At 38.6% G+C, this 20,222-nt stretch overlaps 1 protein-coding gene across 3 annotated transcripts in view; it reads right to left on the reverse strand.

Annotated features, from left to right (window-relative positions):
• Positions 1-1,896: 1,896 nt before the first annotated feature.
• dock4b (dedicator of cytokinesis 4b) overlaps positions 1,897-20,222 on the reverse strand; it is a 90,892-nt gene continuing 72,566 nt past the window's right edge. For 2 of the 3 annotated variants that reach the window (XM_060889004.1, XM_060889003.1), the window contains 13 exons: positions 18,835-19,001; positions 17,509-17,595; positions 17,235-17,411; positions 14,413-14,496; positions 13,980-14,099; positions 13,734-13,855; positions 13,246-13,366; positions 12,705-12,786; positions 11,661-11,770; positions 9,745-9,817; positions 8,795-8,896; positions 6,951-7,012; positions 1,897-4,745 (listed from right to left, as the gene is read on the reverse strand). In XM_060889004.1, the coding sequence (XP_060744987.1) occupies positions 4,344-4,745; positions 6,951-7,012; positions 8,795-8,896; positions 9,745-9,817; positions 11,661-11,770; positions 12,705-12,786; positions 13,246-13,366; positions 13,734-13,855; positions 13,980-14,099; positions 14,413-14,496; positions 17,235-17,411; positions 17,509-17,595; positions 18,835-19,001 (1,709 nt within the window). In that variant the 3' untranslated portion in view covers positions 1,897-4,343. The remainder of the gene's footprint in view (positions 4,746-6,950; positions 7,013-8,794; positions 8,897-9,744; positions 9,818-11,660; positions 11,771-12,704; positions 12,787-13,245; positions 13,367-13,733; positions 13,856-13,979; positions 14,100-14,412; positions 14,497-17,234; positions 17,412-17,508; positions 17,596-18,834; positions 19,002-20,222) is intronic. The other variant, XM_060889005.1, reaches the window with a different exon arrangement.

Consider the following 20,222-nt stretch of genomic DNA (forward strand, 5'->3'; position numbering starts at 1 on the left):
GTGTGTCTTTTCTTTTCAGACAGATTTTCAAAAGAACATGTTGCTCTTTCTAGTTTGTGTCCTGTCAGGTGAGACAAGTTCAACATCTGACTTCAGTGTGAAGAGGCTAAAATTCCCACAACATGAAAAGCAAAGGGAATTCAGTCTTCAGCAAAATAAATAAATAAATAAATAAATAAATAAATAAATAAAGTGAAAAAATGTGCACAGTTAAAGCTGACAGGCAAATCCCATTACGCCAAAGTACAACAGCGGTGATATTGGAAATAAGGAGGATGAAAAGGCAGATCTATTATCCTAAGCTCTCTCCGAAATCTCTTTCTCGATCAATGGATCGTGCTCCCTGAAGAGGAGCAGGAGTCTGAATTCTTCCTCAGGGATTTGTCCTACCAGAAAAAAACACCTCATGCTTCTCCCAGCCTGTGTGTTACTCTAAAACCACTGAAGGCATCACAACACAAAGGTCTGCTTCTCAAGACACACACACTTTCATCAAGTGTTTAGCATTTAGAGGCAGGGCATATACTGTAGATCCACCATTGCTGATTTCAGGGTTCCAAGCAAAAATCCTGCTCGTGTCTATGAAATACGAGATGATTTATCTCCAACAGCAGCACGTGACAGGTTCCTCCAACAACCCTTACAGCAAAGTCACATGAATAATGTGATCTAATAATCACGTGAAATTTACTTTAATTTGTCTCAAGGTTCAGTTACGCTTGTCATTTTTTTTCACATTATAACTTGTGACTAAGCTTATATTCACATTTCATTTACAAGATTCACTTTTCTTTTTTTAATGATTTTTTTTAAAATAATTTTAAATAATTCTTTTTGTTAATCAATTATTTCTGATCTATTCCTATATTCACAAGTTATTTACATCTTTGTTTTTTTTTTCATGTGATTTTTTTTTTCCCTCAGATGAGTTTTATAGTTTCCTTTTTGTTCACATGGGATTCACATTTTCTGGCATTTCAATGTGACAGGTGCAATTTCAGTGCAAAACAAATAGTTACGTATTTGATCGGTGAATGATTTAACAAAGTGCATATGACATTAACAAAAAAAATGCTTCAGATTGCCTGAAATGTTTTGCATTGTGATAGAACTGGCACTGAATTTATTTATGGCTATAATTTTGCTATAGGTAATTGTGTAATCCTACTGAAAAAACCTGGAGCAAACCGAATAGTACAGTGTCACCAGCACACAGCCTGTGGCAGTGAGACATGTGCAAACCCAGGTCTCACACAAAGATCTGACAACTGCATGAATAATACAAAACTTGTCCACACACACACTACAAGAAAAGCTAATTAACAGTGATCTGTTTTTATATACATCAATAAATTCAGTGCTTATGTTAGCTGAACAATATGCAGATTGTAAAATCCTGCATCATAATTGTATATCAAGGGTAAATACACCTGAGAAAATGTCAGTGTTGGAAAATATCTTCCTATTTAATTTTTAACAGCTCATCAAATATGTAAAAACAGATTTCAGGTCAATTACAAAGACTTTCGTCAGGTTATGGCAATCAATTGGAGTTGGTTTGATAAGAGGTTCAATAATCCGTAGCAATAAAGGCAGCAGAATATCAAAAGGAACACGAAAGCAGCCGTTTTGAACAGCAGTGCTTTCAGCATTATAACACTAACGCTATCACTCACACTATCACACTCACACTATCACACTCACACACATTCTCTTTTTCTGTATACATGATGCACACAAAGAGGCAAAGTGAAGAAAAAGCTGGGGAGAGAAATATTTGTAACACAATGTGCTTGTTGAAAACATTTTATTACACAGGTCATTAGAATTTACAGTAAGGACAACTTCGTTTGTTCTACAACCCTCCACCCACCCCACCCACCCACCCCACCCCCACAAAAAAATTCATAAATATTTAACATTTATAATTATAATTTGTTCCGACATTCAAAGCTGTAAATTTGTTATAGCTACACTTTCTTTTAAAAACATTATATGTACAATAGAGAAGGTATTGTATTTGGCATAATTACAACAACATTTTAATATAATTTATCATTTTTTTTCCAAGCACTGATTCTTCCGAAGATGTTTATTCATAGATCTCGACAATTTCAGATTTGAAAAATGACATTGTTAAATTTTAAAAATAATCAGAAACAACCAGAGTTAAGAATGTAGCAGAGAGAGAAGTGATCAATATTTCTTATAAAGGTTTACAGATTGATGCCTGAACTCCTGTTCATTTGCAGACCACAAAACAGGCTCCAAGACTGTTAGAATTGTCCAAATCATGCTGTAAATGTTTCCATATAAAAAAATGTGGTTGATAAAATATAGATTAAATTATAAATGGGGCTGTAACAATATACAAATGTATACAAATGGCCATTTTAATCAATTATGAGGCAAAAAGTTTTAAATGTTCAATTTTAAAACCATATTTCTAAAAACAGACTACAATTATATCACAGAGCTCCTGAATCCTGATATCTGATTGGTCAAAAGCTAGCAGTAGAGGCAGCTATAAGGTTATTTACAGGTGTATATTGCAGTGCTCACAGAAGGTAAAGCTCTTTCTTTAGGTTTTCTGCCAGGGGAAAGTCTTCAGGATGGACAGATTGGCTGTTTCTTGCTAACAAGCTGCATTTTATGTCTTATTAACTTCATGAGAAAAAAAAAAAAGACAGGTGGGTGAGGGACTGTTTATAGCTGCTATAATCTACCTCATAACAGGAACTAATTTGTTTTCCAGATGCTCCACGACATTAAAAGTAACTGTAAATGGATAAAAACGATGACATTTTCTTTAATTAAAAAAAAATATATATATTGCTGGCAAACTGTTCTTAGAAAATACATTTCAGGGTGTTAACTGTAACTGTGCATCTGGACGCACCACATCAATGATTTCACCCGAACATCATACACCTTTTTTATTTTCCCCATTTTATTTCACAGCTTAAAACTGATTCATAGGCTAAAATGTGCAGCATCTGGGAGACTGTATGGACTAGTCTGAGAACCACTGCCTTAAACATCAATTAATGAGGCTGTACATTATATATGTGCTACTACACAATGTACTGTGGGTAGAATCCTGGTACAAATAGAAATGGTAAACTCGTAACATTATAATTAATGTTTGCTCGGATATATTGTCACAGCCCACTGTGCGGTCTTATGTTTGGGACTTTTCAACCACCGGTTCCTTTAAATACCTACTGGCAGTTTTATGCAAGTGAGAATCAAAACAACTTGGGCAAATCTCAACGCTTTAAATTGGTGAAGCTCGCGAATGGTACACGTAATTGGCATAACTGAATGTGAATACGAAGAATGTCGGGCTTCGCTTCTGTAAGGACTCCCTCAATTTCAGCACGTGTATAAAAAAGTCAGTTACTGTGCACTGCACTGTAATTAGACTAGCTCCTTCTATGCCCACGGGCAGATGCATCTGCCTTCAGCTCTTTTCCTAAATATTACTCAAGTGGTGTAACCTGAGTACCAGCCTGTCATGGCATATCCAGTTATGCCGCTGACTAACCAGTCGTACTTTAACATGACTGTCCATCAAAATAAAAATGATGAAACAGACTTAATGTGAATCTTGAACAAGAGAATAGAAATATAGCATGAATGTTTCAGCATAGATGCAGTTTCCCTGTTCCTTTGGCACAAAACCTGGTAAACTCAAGCATTCAACTGGTCTGGTCATCCTTTAATTCTAAAGTGGTCAGCTATGAATACTGACCAAATCATGCATGTAAACCATAAACCTCACCCTAATAAATAGGTGATGGACTAATGTTCTGTATAAACTGATCATGGAATGCTGTTCTATCTACAGATCATGGAAAACCCGCTCCTGCAATCTGAATAAAAGGGTTTGGAAGCAGCCTCTTTTGAGTCCAAGTGTGTGTGTGTGTGTGCGTGTGAACAAAGCCATGGATATCATCTAGTGCCTACACGAAGAGCCGAATGGAGGTTATTAGCACCTCTGAGCCATTTAAAAAAAAAAAAAAAAGAAAAGCCGAATGTACTCAAAATGTACGTAACAACGTGCATTACCCAATGGTAAAATATTCTGTTTCAATACTTAAGGCAAAACATACATTTCATATCAGTATTTACATAATGTAAAAATGCCCTGATACTCAGAGCAAGAGCATCTCGATCTGTGATGGCTGAAAAGTGCAGGAATTAGCAGTGATAGCCCTGCCATATACTCCTACATACTCAGTCTGTTTGTTTTGTAAATTTGTAAATTGAACATTTGGGTTCATCAACCCAAAAAAACAAAGTGCAATTGGTGGTGTGTGTGATATCTTCATCCAGCAGCACTAAAGCTGAGAGACTTTTCGTGGAAGGGGGCGTGGTCTGGGCAGCGGCTCCACAGGCTTCACACTGCGAAGCTGGCGTGGTTTTGGTGGAATGGGTGGAGCATCAGCACTAGTTGGAATGGAAAGGCTGTGAGGGAGGGGCACAGGTCGGCGCGGGTTGCTGCTGTAAGGGGGCGGAGTCTTGTTCTCTCGCCGAAAAAGATCATCCAAACCACTAGAGGCAGAGGTAGGGAGAGCATGGTCGTTAGAGGGCGTGGCTTCAGTGCCTGAGGCTTCAGAAACGCTGCAGCGGCTTAGAGAGGAGATGCCACTGCTGTAGCTGCCAGAAAGCACTGGGGAGTTGGGTACGAGTCCTGTTGGTGGGCATTCCGTGGGCGATGGTGTGAAGGAAGGCACAGAGTACTGCACACACAGTAACAAATGTCACATTGACTGAAGATAATCAGATATTAGACAGTCAAAACTCACAACTATAACTTGACCAGTTTCAGCATATAATATATACCTGCATGCATACTGTATTTCAGAGGTAGAACACGGAGTAGAATTGAAATAAAAAATAAATAAATAAAAAAGTAAAAAAAAAATGAATGGTGTTCAATTTTCCATGCAACAACTGGCACAGTCAGACCTACTCCAGAGAAGGACTTCACAATTAATTTAGCGAGTGTATACTCAGACATTTTCACAGCCACCCACTCTTTGGACTTTATAAATGATGCATATTGTATGAGATGCCTAATTTAAAACAAACTGCTAGCCAATTCATTTTCAAAGTGCTGTTCAGCGGTTTTCATGGCTCTCAAATACACGCTACATTCCTGTTAAAGGACAAGAGTCATTTCACAGTCTGCAACCTGTGAACTGACAACTCAGTAACAGGCTCTCTGAGGACTTTGTGTGTGTGCGTGCGTGCGTGTGTGTGTGCGCGCGTGTGTGAGTGTCAGTAGCTGTCTACCTGGACTGATAGAGGAAGCTGTCTCAAAGAGAGTGAAAGATATATTTTATACACTTTGAATGTTGCACACTATATATTTTTACAGTCTACACTACGCCAAGCCTACAGCATACCTAAAACCTTTCAACACATCATCCAGCTTTCAGTTTCTACACAAACTTTTTTTTTTTTTTTTATGTAATGCAGAATAAATGGGTAATTAGTAATAATCTGACTTGCAGAAAGGCTGGAATGAAATCAATATGCATTGCTCGATGAAAACATGACAAAGGGGAAAAGGGCACAATTACTGGCTCTGGATCAAATGGATTCCAACATCAAGCGCATGAAAGTGATTAGTCAGAGAAGCAGAGGATTGTAGTGGCTTAGAGCCTTTTCACCTCTGAAGGCAAATATATTCCTTTACACAATGATGCTATCTGCTTGCTCATACAGCAGAATGGATTCAAATTTGAATTTAAAGAAGTCGTATCACCCATTTTACAGTGTAGCTCCCCTGCAAATTAGTGTGCACAAGTATTCAAATACTGAAATCCCTATTCGGTTATTCATTATACACAGCATGAACATGAAAAGTCAATGAGAAGTTAAAAAAAGAAAAGCTAAGTCTAGTAATGTTCTACTGATGTTCAAATGTGCATCAGGATTAGAAATAGTTTCAGAAGCACGGGTTTTACTCTCATGCTGCTAGAAGGAGCTGGTGAGATATAAAGCTCAAGGAAGAAAAGAAAATAGAATATATATATATAGTGCATCCTCGAGTGTTAAACTACAACAGAAATTTGCCAATTTACACCAAACGCAAAACTGCACATCACAGCTGATCTGATTATTTGTATGATGCGCTAGCGAAGGAACATTCCTTTGTTTTAATTCAATTGTTTAGTAAATATAACACGTGCATATCTTTATTATCCGTCAGATTATTATGAACATCTAATGCAATGGAAGGTTTGTCAGTCCAACCAAAGTCAGTGCACAGTGCTACAGCAGGGATACAGGCTGAAATGTTATTGTAAAAATCATTCAGTAAAAGTTTTATGGTGCGTTTAATATTTCACATTTATATTGTTCTCATACTATATTAAAACATGTCAAATGCAAATCCATGTGCAGGCACCAGCTGGAAGAAAATGATAATATATTATTATATATATTATCAAAGACGTTTCTTCCGCTGCATGCAGTTATCCAAGCGATATCCATAATATCACATTAATAATTAGTATATGCTAAAAGCAGAGAATATGTGTGTGTGTGTGTGTGTGTGTGTGTGTGTGTGCTCAATGGGGACAGGCATAAAGAGAGATTTCACAAACTGATATGATTCCTCGTGTGGTGTATATAATGACAATTTAGATCACGGGTGTTTCTGCCTAAAACACTGCATAACATTAAAATAAACGTATATTTGTTCGGTAATTTGGATAAACCCTGGAATGAATAAACATGGTTATATAAAGTCACTGGTCATTTACGCTGTTTTCCGGCTGATCTGATTTTATTAGGTCATAACCCAGTTCAGGCGACTCCACCATACTTTTCACAACAGTGATACTAAAAGGATTATCAGATTAAACTGAGTGAACATTACTATGAACACCATCAAAATAAAACACTGAAACTTTGAGAGAAAAACTAAAACCTACCTTTTGTGGTGACTTTGATACTGGACCTGGGGACTGGGATCTCATACTTTTAGCAGGGGAACCTGTTCAATAAAGATGCATAAATATTCCTCAGTATTTTACAAACATTTGAGACAATTAACTTTAGCCATGAGCCATATGGCCACAGCCATCTTGGAAGGAAGGAAACATATTGCTATATTCTGTGGGTCCCTGCTAAGTGGCATGCACATCTCCCAGCTGTTATTTTTCAGGAAAAAAAGGCTCCATTAACAGCCAGCACTGGCAGCTTTAAAGGGGGGGCACATAACAGATTATGGTCTATTACATTCTTCCTATCTAGGCTGTGTTCTGAGGTCCAGTCTGGGCTTGAAGGTATCCATGAACCCTTCGATTTTAGGTAAGGGCCAAACTGATTTAACACAAACAATACTTTTATATTAATGAACCTTAAACAGTATGTTTTACCACCTCGCTCACTCATGCTCAGTAACTGCGTTATCCTGGAGAACAGTCCATTAGAGAGAAGCATTTGTAGACACACAGACACGAAGGAAAATTCTTAGTTAATTCACTATCTGGAATGTTTTTGAGAAGTGGGATGAAACCAGAAACCCACATTGACATGGGGAGAATATTTTACTAATATTTACCAATTTAAAGCATGGACTGCTGAATATCAGATCTATTGGTGACTAGACAATTAATCTTCTTTCCTCATCTACTGCACTGGATATTTATACAGTAATACAGAGCCATACAGCATCTAAAGATAAAGGTAGCAACAGTCTGTAGCAGTAATCTTATTTGAGTAAAGGGAATGTCACTTTATAGGTTCATAACTTATCTGCTTGCTCAGTGTAAAAATATTCAGTGAATTTTCTGCGGATATAAAAATGCATGCCATTCCTCAAGGTGCTGTTCTAGGACCGCTGCTGTTTTCCTTTATAAATGCAGCTATTTGTGATGACATACTACTGTATTTAGCAGTCATACCAGAAGATGGGAGCAATTTACTAAAAGTGTGAGAGGATAAAATTGTGTAAGAATATAAAAGGATGCTGAGTAAATATACTAGTAACTACAGGAGAAATCTATCTAAGAAACGTACACAAGAGACTTGCTTGTCTAGTTTGGACAAAATAATATCTGGTTTTTTGAGATTTTTAACTGCTCTAGTTTATCATGAATGCAGCAGATTGCAACACCTTGAATATGTGCTCCCTCATGTTGTCTCGATTTTTCTCATCTCTATTATTGCTAACCAAGATTTTTTGGATGCTTTGTAACAATGGAAGTAAAAAGAGCTACACAAATAAGGTTAAAATGAACTCATTGAAGATAAGCCAGTTGCAAAGTGATGAAATTGTGAGAACATACTAGAGCAAGGAAAAAAGAAAAAACCAAACGCAGAGGCAGGTTGGAAAGCAGGAGTTTTAGATCACCATTTGAGGATTTAATTAAGCCTAGAGGTGTCATGCAGATTAGAGAGAAATGCTATGAGAAGGCTCATCTCTTCAACCAGGATTATATCATGAGTGAAAGCAACTGCAATCCCTTTAAAGCAGACGTGCTTTTTTCACCTTTACACATGCAGGTCAAGTTTACTTTCAGATTCCAGCTGACTGATCCACTTAAAACCAAAAAAGTCTTGACAGCGCAAGCAAATATAAGCTCTTTGAAAAATATCCTTTTACTGGATGAATACTAAACACAGACGTGCAATAAGGATAGAGTAGGAATAATGTTAAGGATCGTGAGAAACCACGAAGAAGTCAAAGCTGATGGTAGACATAAGTTCAAGGAGTTTACAAAGGTATTAGTAATCAGTTTACGGCGGGTTTTTTTTGTTGTTGTTGTTTTACCTGAGTATGGAGGCCTAGGAGGGACAGGGGGGCAAAACTGCTTTCCGACAGAGTCAGAGAATGTTGTGTCAAGACTCCAGCTGCTTGGGGCAGGCTTGACCACTTTCACACACAAAACATGCAGCTCTAGTCAGTTCAGATAGCTTAGTATCATCAAAGTCCATTAGACTACAGAGGATTCTTATGTACAGATTTCAAAAAAAGAACTGCCACAGGCATGGTCTGCTACACATCAGGTAAATATGGGAAAACAAGTTGTTGGGTTTTTTTCCTGCACTGGCTTATTGAACGTGCAGTTGTCACAGGAGACCTACTTCTACTTTCATGCCAGGTTAATAAAGCCTTCTCGTTTTAAATTCAATTTCTGCTTCAGTTTCATGTCTTCTAACCTTTATCAACAGCTCAAAGAAAGCAATCCAAACACTGCCCTTTTTTAATTAAACACGGGACTATGTTTAACTAGATTTAATGAATCCCATTGGAATATACAATGCTAGGCTGTGCTGTACCTTTAGAACACATGCACATACAGTACAAATTCATAAATAAACATTTGACATAAATCTTCCATTCAGAGAAACTCAAAACAGAGAAAAACCCACTGCTCTTGGGAATCTAGTCCTGCCTCTGCACTCAAATGACATTAAATCCAGGTTTCAGTGAGAAAGCAGATAAATGGACAAAAATACTGGAAATTCCTCTCTATATTTGAACGGCGATGACAGCAGCACTGAAGAACTTGGGTGAGTCGTTCACAATTTTTGCTGCTGAAAGACCCGGAGACTGTATAAGAAAGTTGAGCTGTCAGCTATCCTCAAATCAGGCTAGGCAATCTTCAGAAGGTTTCACAAAACAATCCTTTCAACCGCACTGCGACCTGATGTATGCAGGAGTGTGTGTGTGTGTAGGAAGAAGCAATGCAAAGTTGTGCACTGATAAATGTGGCTCACCTTTGTCTGGAATGGAGATGTTGGGATCGCTGCGAGGCAGAGATGCATCACCTGCCGGATGTGGGATCGTCCTCTGCAGAAAGGGCACATGAGTATGCTTACGGAAGCTAAACCTCTCATATTTTTGTGTCAACTTCTGTTAACACAAGTGCCATTAAAAACTGCAACATGAAACTTCTAATATGCAAATATACTGTGTATTGCTTCAGAATCTATGAGTTATATAGAGTTATATATATTCATTTGCCTGTCTGAGCTCCACAAATATATTGAATATACCCGTGTTATCCAGAGGTACAATATATTTATCTGTGTGTTTATAAGCGTAAACTTTTATACTGTAGGTCTCTTTGAGATCAGAACTTGCCCCAGCTTCTGAGAAAAAAGAAGTGTGTACAAATATCAATTACTGGCATCCGTCGGCGAAACCCTATGCACATTGTGTGGCTACGATAGCTGTGTTGAATTTCACTGCATTTGTACTGTATCGGTTATAAATGGTTGAAATGACTGTTCCTGACTTGACTTAATTTAAGAGATACCGACAAAAGAGCACAGCAATGAAATGCTGATGCAATTAGTGTATTTGTTTCGGGAGCACTGCCAGGGTTTAAACTGGCTATTTGTATTTGTATTTAATAGCAATAATATCTAAATATATTTACTGTCAAGTGAAGAATGTCAATTTCTGATCTAGTTTTAATTTGTACATATAGATGAAAGTGATGTAATTACATGTAAACAACAGAAATCACTTTGTTTTCACTTATTAAACAAAATGTAGAATGTAGAATTTTTTCAGCTGTGATGTTTAAGTGGTTTCTTTCAGCTGTGATGTTTAAGTGGTTTCTTTATGTGGATTTAGATCTGGGCTTTGACTTGGTTGTTTCAAGATTCTCCATTTTTTACTTTTCAGCAAGTCCTTGGTGGATTTAATGGTATGTTTCTGTCATGTGTCCAGTTCCACTTCAGCTTCAAATTTTTGACAGATGGTCTCAGGTTCCTTAAGCACCTTCTGAAACAATGTAGAATTCATAGTGGATTGTGTGATGGTTAGCTGGCCAGGTCCTTCTGCAGCAAACATCCCCAAACCATAACAATTCTACCTCCATGTTTTACAGTTGGTGTGAGGTTCTTTTGCTGAAATGCTGGATTTGGTTTACATCAAACATGCCCTCTGTTATGGTCTTGGCCTTTATCTCAGTGTTCTTTGACAAACATTAGCCTTACCCCCATGTTTTTCTGATACAGTAAAGGTTTCCTTCTTGCACACCTCCAATGATAATGACATTTGTGCAGTCTCTCTGATTGTAGATTCATGCACTTTGACATCAACTGTAACAAGAGCTTGCTGTAGGTTCTGTGATGATATTTCAGGGTTTTGGAGACATCTTTAAGCGCCTTGTGGTCTGCTCTTTGGGTGAATTTGCTTGGACGGCGTGACCTTTTTTTTTAAGTGTTCTCTACTTGTAAATCATTTCAGACAGTGGAATAGCTGATTACATATTCTTTTAAGATCTTTTAAAAAAAAAAAAAGTTTCTTTTATCAATTCTATGCAAGTACAAATAAATGTGGGGGTGTCCTTACTTTTTCCTCACAAGAAATTCTTTTTTTTTTATTGCAGTTTTATAGATCATAATTTACCTTTCTTTGTTTTTATTTTTGTAGTTATATATTCCAATATTGTTAAAAAAAAAATAAATAAATAAAAAAAACAGGCTTTCAAGGGGTATCCTAATTTTTTCACATGACTGATATGCATATATATATCGACTGTGTTTGTATATGTATGTATGTATTAAAAAAAATCCACTGTGGCTTTTTTACACACCCTTACAAAATTGCATGTTAAATATAAAGACAGAAATATGCAATATATATATGCATATATACACATATGAGCTAGTATATTTACCAGTGTGGGATCAAGTGGATTGGGAAATACAGCACTGCAGGGTCTCTCTCTTGGTGAGAGGCAGGGGTTCTCTCTGACATGTTTGTGTTTCTCTGACAACTGAGGGGAACCTGAGAAACATATAGACAGAGGTAAAAATAAACCACACAATATGCTCATGTACATGACACACAGCCCTAACTCCCCCTCTTTGTGCCACATTTTCTGTCTTGCTAAGTAGCCAGCACAGAAGCTATATTTCTCTCCCCACGTATCCCTCCTGTCGGGGTGAGAATTGGCCTCCGATGGTGACAGGCGGCTATTTGGCAGCGAGATGGAGTTCCAGACGGACAGAACAGCTCGTGCTCACTCTGCTCCATCACCAGGGAACAGCACTCACATGCCACTTCACCTCGACTCGATAGCCACCAGCCACACGGTTGGGACGCTGCTGCCTGTAATTCTCCTGAACACATTACAGGTAGCCAGAGCTTCAGTGAAAGCAGGAGTAAGAGAGCCTGGAGAGAGGAGGCCATAAATGCTGCCTTATATTTCTATTTTTAACCAACTGTTTACAATAAAGAGCCAGACACAGCTGAAGAGCTGAATGGAGTGAGATAAACAGGTTTTTGGGCATGTGCTTATATGTGTGAGGATATATATTTAGATAATATACATCCTGGTTACTCTATAAGGTTCAAACCAATGTACAATGACACTACGTAATGTGTCAGTGAGGTGATCAGCCATCCTGAACCATCTGTTGGCACTGGTTTCTAAAACAGAAACTGTACTGGTTGTAAGAAAACCATTATTCCAACAGATCTCCCCTTAGTTGGTGGCTTGAGAATGCTGGAGAAATAACAGATGTACAAACGGGTAGCACAGTATTTGGTGAGCTGGTATGAGTATATACATGCACACCAACACAAATGGATAGTGTATGTGTTAAAACAAGGAGTGAGTATAGTTTTACCTAAATAAGGACTCTGGCAATCTTACACTTGCAATCATGATGACATACACACTCTGAGCTTTGTGGCCATGTGAAATGTATGTCCTCACCTCGGGCACTGGAAGGGGCTGAGCTGGTCACGTTTGGAGAGGCTGAGTGGTTGGAGCTGAGACTCGAGGTAGATGGGCTAGGCTGAACATCGAGGGGGAAAAAAAATCAACGCACAAACACTTTATCGTGTGAGAAATCGGCGAGACACTCTGACGAAGATATAATCCAAGATAAAAGCTTGAGGGTGACATTATCATTCTAATCCAGTTTATTTATCAGCTCCTACCTCAGAATCTTATTGTCATTAAAAAATAAAATAAAATAAACGTGAGAAAAGATTAAGCAGGGGTTTGAAAAATAAAAAGAGATGAAAAAAGAGTGAGGGCAATTGACGGGGAGATAAAACCAAGAGTAGGGAGTGTGTGATTAGAGGAAAAGATGAAAGACTGGAAGGGAGGGAGAGTATAAAGAGATCTAAGAGGAGGTGTAGTTAGGGTTGAGGAGGCTGGCTGATTTTGAGCCTGACTGAGCCTGTGTGTGTGTGTGTGTGTGTGTGTTGAGCTGTCAACCAGGAAGTGTGTATTTGGCCAGAGTGCTCACCTGCATGTTGAAGACTTCGTCTGAGCTTTCTGACTGCCCGGTGATGTTGCTCACTTCATTGGAGGCTTGCGATGACAGAGAGGACGAAGAGTACCGGTTCACTGCTGGATAGCTGAGTGGACTGTGTTCACACACACAAATACACACACACACACACACACACACACACACACACACACACACACAGGGTGTTGGAGTTCAGCTACCATATGCTGTTTTTATATAAATATAAAGCACTGATGGACTAAAAATGTTGTCATTTAGCTGGCATTACAGCTTGACAATTGTTAAAAATCGTGTTAAATCTGACAGCTTTGCAGCTTAACAAGTGTAAATGGATATAGATGTGGTGCCATCATCTCGTAGCAGTGCTAGGTTTTATCTCCACACACCTACGCAGCTAAACACCCCATCTTACATCCTGAGACTGACTCCTACTCTTCCATATGGATCACTGGATCAGATCGCTCAGCCTACAAGTCTCTCACCTGCGGCGGGCCACCACGCGTCCTCCCTCTATATTCAAGATGTTGGGCATTGAGTTTCGACCGACCCGTGGGCTTCCGTTGGGAAAATGGATCGGACTGGCCCTCATGTACGCTGGGAGCTCCTGTAAGACGTACAACGAAATAATAAAATAGGCATAAGTGAGATTTTACACATAACACATGACTATGTAACACAATAAATCTCTTCCTGATCCCATATATTTGACTGCAGCTTTGAGGTTTTACCTGAATCCCTAAGCTAGATTTCATGAGATGGAACTGATCCACCAATTTCTTATGCAGCGGCCGCATATCCTGTGGAACAAACTTCTCATGGACAGTCAGGCCAAACTCGAGTATTTGTGCCTGAGAGTGAGAGAGAGAGAGAGAGAGAGAGAGAGAGAGAGAGAGAGAGAGAAAAGAAGATATTTTAACTCCAATTCTGTTGAATATGTTGACATGCATACCATGTTACTTTAACATCTCAGCATGAACTTATTTTATACTACAGAGACATCAGTTTCCTAATCCTAATTTTATTACTAATACAATTTTAATTTCCCCTACATGTGCATTGGTTGAGTTAATTTGTTGCAAATGATGAAGTGAGTTAGAAGAAACCAAGGACTGAGAGGGTGAAGTATATTGCCTTTGTGTTAAAAGATGAATCAATACTGACCTGTTCAAACATGAGCTCTCTGAGGCGTCCAATCTTATCTCCGTCCTCTGGGTGATTCATCATGTAGTCTTTCACAAAGAATGCCTGCATCACACACACACACACACACACACACACACACACACACAGTTACTTACAATCAGTTACTCCACCCAAACAACCAAACATGATTGATGTTGTGCGCACACACATCCCACACACTCTTCAAAGCAAAAAAAAAATTGAGGATGGTAATCTGTAACTGCTGCTTTATATGTGAAACCTTGGCAGCTAAATCAAAAATAAATTACAAAAAAGGGAAAACTTTAAAGTTCTATCAGTTGAAAGATAAAAATTTCCAATGCATCTAATAATCTCTGAGTTTGGAATCTCATTTGAGTGCCAGTTCTTTTTTTTTTTTTTTTTACAGGCACATTTATATCAGCAGCCATTTTCTAGCCTCCAGGTCCTTCATGCCGCTATGACACGCACTATTTCTGCACTTTATTTACATTTTCCTCTTTGATTCTACACATTTTGACGCTATTTACTGGTGTCAAGGTGCCAAACAAAATGCTTTGTTTCTTTATAAATGTAGTGCAAAAAGCATGTGTGAAGAAACACAACACTTTATTGTAACGCCATTGGGAACAGATCTCACAGACTTTTCAAAAATTCAGCGAGAGAAGGAGTGAGAGCATGAGGAAAACTGGAAAATGGAGCTAGATATGTTTACAGTCTCTTCCAAGAATAATGGCTGCGTATCTCTAAAGAGCCAGCCAGAGAGGAGAAGCTGCAGGAGGGTGCACCGTCCTGCCACCACAAAGAGTCACACAGAGCAGCTTCGGTGCTGTAAATCTGATATGCCATACACTCCAGCATCACTCTTAACATCTGAGGATAAGCTAATAAACTACTACTGTTTGAACTCCTTCAGACTGTTTCCAAGGCAACGATTACGCCGCTTACTACATCGAATGACGTTCAGGGAAGAATTACCACCATCGCTGTAATTAAGTGCAAACCTTAAGGCTCAATTTGAGTCAAAATGACTGCAAATACTAAGTATAAGTCAGTGAGCAAATACATTTATTTCTCACTCGATGAAGATAAAAATGCACTGTCTCATGGAATACATCAAAAAAAAAGGAGATTATTCATAGTCTTGTTTCACATCTTTTAGGAATACAAAATAATACTGCCGATTTGTGACTTTACTGTTAGGGAGGGATTTAAAAAAAAAAAGAAAGAAAGAAAGAAATAGAAGAAAAAAAGAAACCATTAGAGTGAGTCAATTAAAACTGAGAGGTTTACAAATGTGAGCAGAGAAATAGATTTTTCCTTATGGGCTGAAATCAAATAGCAGCAATACATCTAAATAGTAATTTAAAAAAATCTGATCAGTTAAAAACAAGCAGAATGAGGCTACTACAATAGATGTAATATTTCAACCGGAAATTTTTCTAGTGTAAATTAAAGCAACATTGCAGGTTTAGACAAACACACATCAACACTAATGATTCCCTGCCATGCCATACCTCGCTTACCTGTGCGAGCACACACACACACACACACACACACACACACACACACACACACACACACACACACACACACACACACACACACACAGGTGGGCAATGCCACATACAGGCTTCACCCCTTATTAAAACAAGGTTGCTATGCAACAGCTGTCCATCCACACTTCAGAGCATGGCAGTTCTGACCCGGCTCAGGTTTATGCAGCTTTCAACATGTTGAATATTTTCGCAGTTTTAGCACCATGAGAAAAGAAAGTGCTTTGAAGGCTACACTCTTCATTTATTTCTCTACTGCACAGCATGCACCAGGAGAGGGGAAAAAACAGCAGGCTATCTAGAAGATTCTATCAAAGCGACGACATGGCACCACAAACTATAAAAGTCGGATGCACCGTTCTGCAATTAATGAAGAAGTGTAGAGTATCCTAATATATTTCTAAGCTTCTACAGAAAAAGTTTTAAACCTTGGAGTCACAATCCTACATGTTGTCACCTGACCTCAGAAGTCAGCTATTTTCAGGTATTTGCTATATGTTATTTTATGTTGGAAGAAATCATTTCACTCCCTGATGTACATGGGCCAAATTGGGTTGGGTTTTAAACTCAAGCAAATATTACGTGAAATGCAATGTGATGCCTGAACCTTCGTACAGTACCCAACCATTTGGTAGATCTATATACGGGATGCTGGGTTTGCAGGAAAACGTTTGAGACAGCCTGTGTCTATAGCTCAACCTATAGAGGGGAAAGGATTTACAACCTTTTATTTATCTTTAAAGCTTGCAAGCTTACATAATGTCTTATAAAGATTATAAAAATGAAATACCATTCCTGCACAATACACATTCACAGTAGCACTCTGTATGTGTCTTTAGCTTTGCAGGTGTCCATCTTACTTTAGTTTATACCATAATTCTGTTTATTCCATAATAATTACAATAAACATGGTGGACCAAACTGTCACTCTGAGTATGTTTACATACAGTGAAACTGCTGTGTCGTTGCTAGCTTATATTTATGTAACGCTTTAGTTAACAGTTCTATTTGAGTTTTGGGGATTGCCTGTAATTATGCATGCAGTCAGTGAACATAATGCTAGTTCTGGTCCTGTTTGATCGGGGGATAATGTAATGAATGTCATCCTACACATGAAGCATGCTAAGATTCTTTTTGGTTAAAATGCTGCCCAAGGTATATTGTAACCTCTTGTAACACAGCTATTGGTACATTTGAAGTACATCTAAATCTTCAACCATAACCCAAAATTGAATGTGGGATCATTTAAGCAAGATCTCTGCACACCTCCTGATAGCGAGCAAGGCCTCCATTCACAGCAGCGTCGATCACGCCGTTTAAGCACATGGTGAGCGGGTTGATGTTCTGCATCTGGCGTGTCTGGCACTGCGTGATGAGTGTACGCAGCTGCAGGTTCTTGTTTTCAATCACCTCGATGGCGTTCTCCAGCGGGCTCACCTCCACCTGCGCCACAACACACAACCGTTACAGACAGGTCACTGCAGAAGGGCAGCTCAAAATCAAATAAAAGAACAGTGGTGTCCGGAATTGATTCTCTCACCAGATCTCTCTTGTCCACTTCAAACCAGCGGGAAATCCCTGGGAGACTCTGCACTAGGGTCATTGTTGTCCTCTCCACCCACAGACTCTATGGGCCAAAGCAAAAACACACTGACACGTGAGCTGCTTGTGCCCTCAAGCACAAGTCATAGTTAAAAGGCTAATAACACTGAAAATCTTGCACTGACTCATGCTCGAAATACAGTAGCATCACTGCCTACGCGATCATTATCATCTCTGACTTGACAGCTACTTTTAAATGCTGTTCTGAGTATTGAATGCCGTTTGTATTGTCTACTACAATAAACTTTTTTTTTTTTTTTTTTTTTTACATACAACATGAGTTATTGTGTAAGACAATTTTACAACATGCGCAGTAGCAGCACAGACGATACAGAAGATACCTGGGTTAAATCAATCAGCACTGAATATTTTAGGTCCTGATAATCCTGCAGCATTACTGCACAATACCAGTGTACAAGACCAGATTATTCCATCTAGCACTGCAACTTACACAGCACTTCTTTCTCCCCTTCTCCTGAGCATTGCCTGCACTCAATTTCCACCAAAACAAAAGTTTATCCTCGGTCTGTTAAGTGTTTTTTTCCCCCAAATGAAATCTCATATACCTAGGTCTTACTCTTCACCACATTCTGACTACGTGTCTTGGGCTTGGTTCACCTAATGCATAAAGAACAGGGAATATTATGAAAGGAGACCTTGCCAAGAACTTTAGTTACTGAAGATGAGACTCAAACAAACTGCTATCTCCAGTATAATCTTATCATCTAAATATCGTCTCATCTTAAGTTAGCTTCTTAATGAGATTTCTCGAAAAAAATATTACTTGGTGATGAGTGAGGCAGGACGAAACACACCTCGGTGTCAGGGAAAATGTAATATCTGGCAGGCTAAACTGTTTATTTCAAACGTTATACCCACTAGAGGACGCCGGAAATCTAACCCCAGCGGTAGATATGATCCGCATTTTGGATGTGATTTTCTGGGCTGGGTATTGAGCGAGAGATGAGGGAAATGATATTTGGAATGAGAGCGTCTCCTGGACTCTAAAACTTTAATTAGCCTCACTGGGCTGAGAGTGAATAATGCAACACATGAGAGCACACCTGAGCTCTACAAACATGCTGAAGACCAACCCCCCCCTCACCACATCCACACACACACACACACATCACAGGCATAAATACCCAAGTCACATAGAGAGGAAATAGGGCTGATGTACCCAAGACGGGAAATGAGAAAAGAGACAAAGCAGCAAGTATAGAAGAAAATACTAGCTAAACTACAACTTGTGGTGTCTGCCCACCTTAAACTCGTTCTCCTTGTCTTTGGTGCCCTTGTGGAAGGGGCGGTCATAGCGGAAGCGCCAGATGTTGTTGACTTTGTAGAAACTCTTGATGTTGTCCGGAACACCATCCCTCTGGAGGACGTCCTGGCTGTCTGGGATTGGAGTCACTGCGTAGATTTGTAGGTCTGAGTCAGGATTGTGTCAAGGAGTGTTACAGAGAGGTGTTCTGGTCTGAGAATGATAATCAATAGATCACTAAACGCTGTCGCCAATACTGAATACAAAATATAAACAACGCCAGAATCAGTGCATCTCTTAAAGGTGCATAAGGATAAAATTTTCTTCCTGTCTCTGTCCAAACAATCTGAATAAACACAGTGCATAAGTATCCGCCCCCATGATCATTGTGCAACGTTAAACCTGATTCTATGTCATGAAATTACACAGAATTGCCCATAACACTGAGGTAGCTATAAATGTGTGTACAGAGTATAGAGTATAAATGTCTATTACTTTTCCTTACACACTGTAATTATTATTCATTTGACATTTGATTTGTGTTCTGTTCCTGTTGGGATTTATTTTTCAAATAAATACATTTACTGATAAACAAGTGTCTTACAAAATGAAAACTCTCACTATATCCAGTAATGATGGGTAATGAGGGAATTCTTTTCAAAAATGTTTCAACTCAAAGTATAAAACCCTTTTTTTTTTCTGTCTAATGAGCGATGGAATGTCTGCCTCAACATGAAGGCAATTCTTTTTTTTTTTTTTTAATCAATTCATTTCTCCAGTCCATAAATGCTATTTCCATTGCTGCTGCCCCATTATAACACTGAATGGATTTTTATATAGATAAATAAATGTCACATTCTCCAAGAATTTGTACAGTGGCATTCATTCAATCACTCACTAACAAATAAAACTACTGGTATTGCAGGGTTATTCTCACCCTGAAAAAGCTCAGACATCAACAACTACCAACTCTTTATCAACCAAGTCTTCATCTAAACCTCTAAACCAGTCTGACTTCAAAGCAGCACATTTCACAGAAACTGCCCTTGTTCCATCAATGAGAAGTTGCCTGACACAATCAACCAAACTATCAGTCCTCATTCAGTTCAATTCAGTTAATTCAGTTTTATCGCATAAAGGTTTTCAACAATAAACAATGTCAATGAGCAGATTTAGAGGAATTTAACAATTCACAACAATTTCTATTTTTTATTTATCCCTAATGAGAAACCAAGTGGCAATAGTGGCAGGGGAAAAAAAGTATTCATGCTCCTCAACCTTTCAGTAAACTTGTGACAGTTTACCACAATACTCTCTTGTCTATTCTCATGTAGAATTCACAGCATGGCATGCTTCCTTTCTTCCTTCATGTAACACAGAGGGAATCT

The sequence above is a fragment of the Tachysurus vachellii genome, chromosome 16 (genome assembly GCF_030014155.1).
Source record: "Tachysurus vachellii isolate PV-2020 chromosome 16, HZAU_Pvac_v1, whole genome shotgun sequence".
NCBI classification, from domain to species: domain Eukaryota; kingdom Metazoa; phylum Chordata; class Actinopteri; order Siluriformes; family Bagridae; genus Tachysurus; species Tachysurus vachellii.